The 2,684-nt window shown below is 53.4% G+C and overlaps 1 protein-coding gene across 1 annotated transcript in view; it reads left to right on the top strand.

The window, feature by feature from the left end:
* Nucleotides 1-1,811: 1,811 nt before the first annotated feature.
* Nucleotides 1,812-2,684, top strand: part of LOC123046352 (F-box/LRR-repeat protein At3g48880-like) — a 4,394-nt gene continuing 3,521 nt past the window's right edge. Inside the window, exon 1 of the mRNA XM_044469697.1 lies at nucleotides 1,812-2,244. Coding sequence (XP_044325632.1) covers nucleotides 1,889-2,244 — 356 coding nt within the window. The 5' untranslated portion in view covers nucleotides 1,812-1,888. The remainder of the gene's footprint in view (nucleotides 2,245-2,684) is intronic.

Genomic DNA, 2,684 nt, shown 5'->3' with positions numbered 1-2,684 from the left:
GTCACCACGCCGTCGTGCTGACGGAACTCATCCCCGACGCTTAGCTGGATTGGAGCCCGGGGAACGTCATCGAGCTGAACGTGTGCTGAACACGGAGGTGCCGTACGTTCGGTGCTTGGGTCGGTCGATTCGTGAAGACGTACGACTACATCAACCGCGTTGTCATAACGCTTCCGCTTACAGTCTACGAGGGTATGTGGACAACACTCTCCCCTCTCGTTGCTATGCCATCACCATGATCTTGCGTGTGCGTAGGAAAATTTTAAAATTACTACGTTCCCCAACAGCGGCTGCGGCGCGGGAGGCGGGAACGGAAGCGGGCGGAAGTTGGTTCGCGCCAAGGAGAGAGGATCTAGCAAAAACAAGGGTGAATCTCGTAGTTGGCGAAAGGTAAACGCTTGTACCCGGCGCACCGGCCCAAAATTCGGCCGGTCGACTCGCTCACACCGCGCGTAGCGCTAACGCAGGAAGGGACACGTCATCCCCACAAGGGCCCCGCACACCGCCCTGCTCCCTTATCTCTTCAGCGCGACTGCTGGCCACACACCGCCCTGCTTCCTTATCCCTTTTCTTCCTCCTGCCCACGCCGCTGCTCCTGCCTCCCTCTCCTTCTTCCACCTCCCCTCCCCATTGACGCTGCCTACCTCTCCCTCTCCTTCCGCCTCCTTCGCCATGGGCGCTCCCCACCTCTCCCCTCCTTCCACCTGAAGCCGTGCTAGCTGCGGGACCCCGAGCGCCGTGCTGCGACGGGCATCGGGGGGTGCTGGACCTCCGGTGGCCGAGCTGCGACGGACTTCTCTAGCGTCGAGTGCTGGAACCAGCGATATCCGATGCTACTACCGGCTTTGTCGGGTGCTGGAACCAGCTTCATTTTTTGTTGGAACTTGCTTTTTTTTCTGCTACAACCATGTTTTGTTTTTGCTGGAACTGGCCCATGCTTTTGCTACCACCCCCGCCCAAATTTTTGCTACTAGGTGATTTTTGCTGCAACCGATGAACCATTTTGCTACAACCGTTTTGATTTTTTGTTACTACCGGTGTTTGTCGATTTTTTGCTACATACATCTTCTGTTTTTCCAGTCTTTTTTGTTACAACCATATTTTGATTTTGCTGGAACTGAAGACATTTTTTGCTACATCCACCCACGGCGGTGTTGCTCAACGGCGGCGATAGTTTTTTTTTCTACAACCGTCTCGGATTTTTGCTACTACCGGAGATGCCATTTGCTACCACCGGAGTTTTTGCTACTACCAGAGTCTTCATGGAAACATCAAGAGTTTTTGCTACCACCCTTTGTTTTTGCTGGAACCATCCTAAAATTTTGCTACCACCGTATTTTGATTTTGCTGGAACCGGCATTTTTCACTTCAGTGTCGGCGATGAAGGCGGGTGGTGTTTTTGGTTCGCCGGCGGCGGCGAGGCTGCGAGCGCCGGCGACGAGCAGGGGCAGCGGTGGTCCAAGCGAGAGAAGCGCATGCCAGAGTGCGGGATCCCGCGAGCGGCGGTGGCGTCTGCTTTTTGTGTCTCCTCTTTTTTCCCATGGGGAGGATGACGATAGGAGATGTGGGGCAGATCTGACGGTTACGCATGTCCAGATCGAGTGGCTCTGGTTGGACCGGCCGAAACGTTCCGCCGGTGCGCCGGCGTAGAGTACTGCCCTTGGCGAAAACGATCCGGAGTACGCAGGATCCCGCAACCTTTTTTTGGATGGTCGAAATTGCCTTTGTTTTATAAACCGGCGGTTATTATGCCGGATGGATATGCTAGAGATACTCTAAGGTTATATTTGTAAAAAACATAGGCACGGTCGGCATTCTCGCTGGTACACCCCACAACCTACCTCTCCATTTGCGAAAGAAAAAGAAACCTACCGCTCTCCGACCGTCCATGGCGCCGGCGGCGGTCCGGCCGTGGGGGGAGCTGCAGCACGACCTCCTTGTGGCGATTATGTCCCGCGTGGGCGCCCCCGATTTACTTTCTGGCGGCGCACCCCGTACCTGCTCTGCGTGGTGGGCCGCCGCTCGCGACCCGCTCGCATGGCGCCGCGTTGATCTCCGGGACTGGACAGCCCGGACCTCCGCCCGGCGCGCGGCTGGGACCGGTGCCACCAGAGGGAGCATCTCCGTCCAGGCCGCTCTCACCGGCGACCTTGAGGTCGCCGCAACGCGGGCAGATGGTCGGATGGAGGCTGTGCTCCTCCCTGAGTTTGCCGATGAAGAGCACCTCATGTTCCTCGCCGAGAGGTGAAGCTTCTTTGCCCTTGTTCCTGTAATCTTGTTTGCGCAGTCCCTGTGCTGTTCATTCCGCTGTAGTCATTTACTGCATAAAATTGATTAGGTTATCCTACTGCCATACCTTCTTGTATTCGATTAACTTATTATTAAATGTGGTATTTTCTGTGATAACTCATATGATCGGTTGATCTGTGTAGAACTAAATATAGCTATACTGATAACGTGGAACTGTGCCTGTAAATTTGTACTAATCGCAATTTTCTGTAGTGCAATTGAGGATTCTAGTAACGTAGCTGTACAATGCGTGTTTGTGGAAATGTCTCTTTTAATTCCTTTATGGGCCAGCACAATTCCATAGGATTTGACATGATCTAATTAGGATTATGATTGTTCATCTGTAAATTCATATGGGACCTCCAAGTTTCTGAATGTTCATTTTATAAAACTTT

The sequence above is a fragment of the Triticum aestivum genome, chromosome 2B (genome assembly GCF_018294505.1).
Source record: "Triticum aestivum cultivar Chinese Spring chromosome 2B, IWGSC CS RefSeq v2.1, whole genome shotgun sequence".
Taxonomy (NCBI): domain Eukaryota; kingdom Viridiplantae; phylum Streptophyta; class Magnoliopsida; order Poales; family Poaceae; genus Triticum; species Triticum aestivum.
The sequence above is the reverse complement of the archived record's forward strand: the minus strand, read 5'-3'. Positions and strand labels throughout refer to the sequence as shown.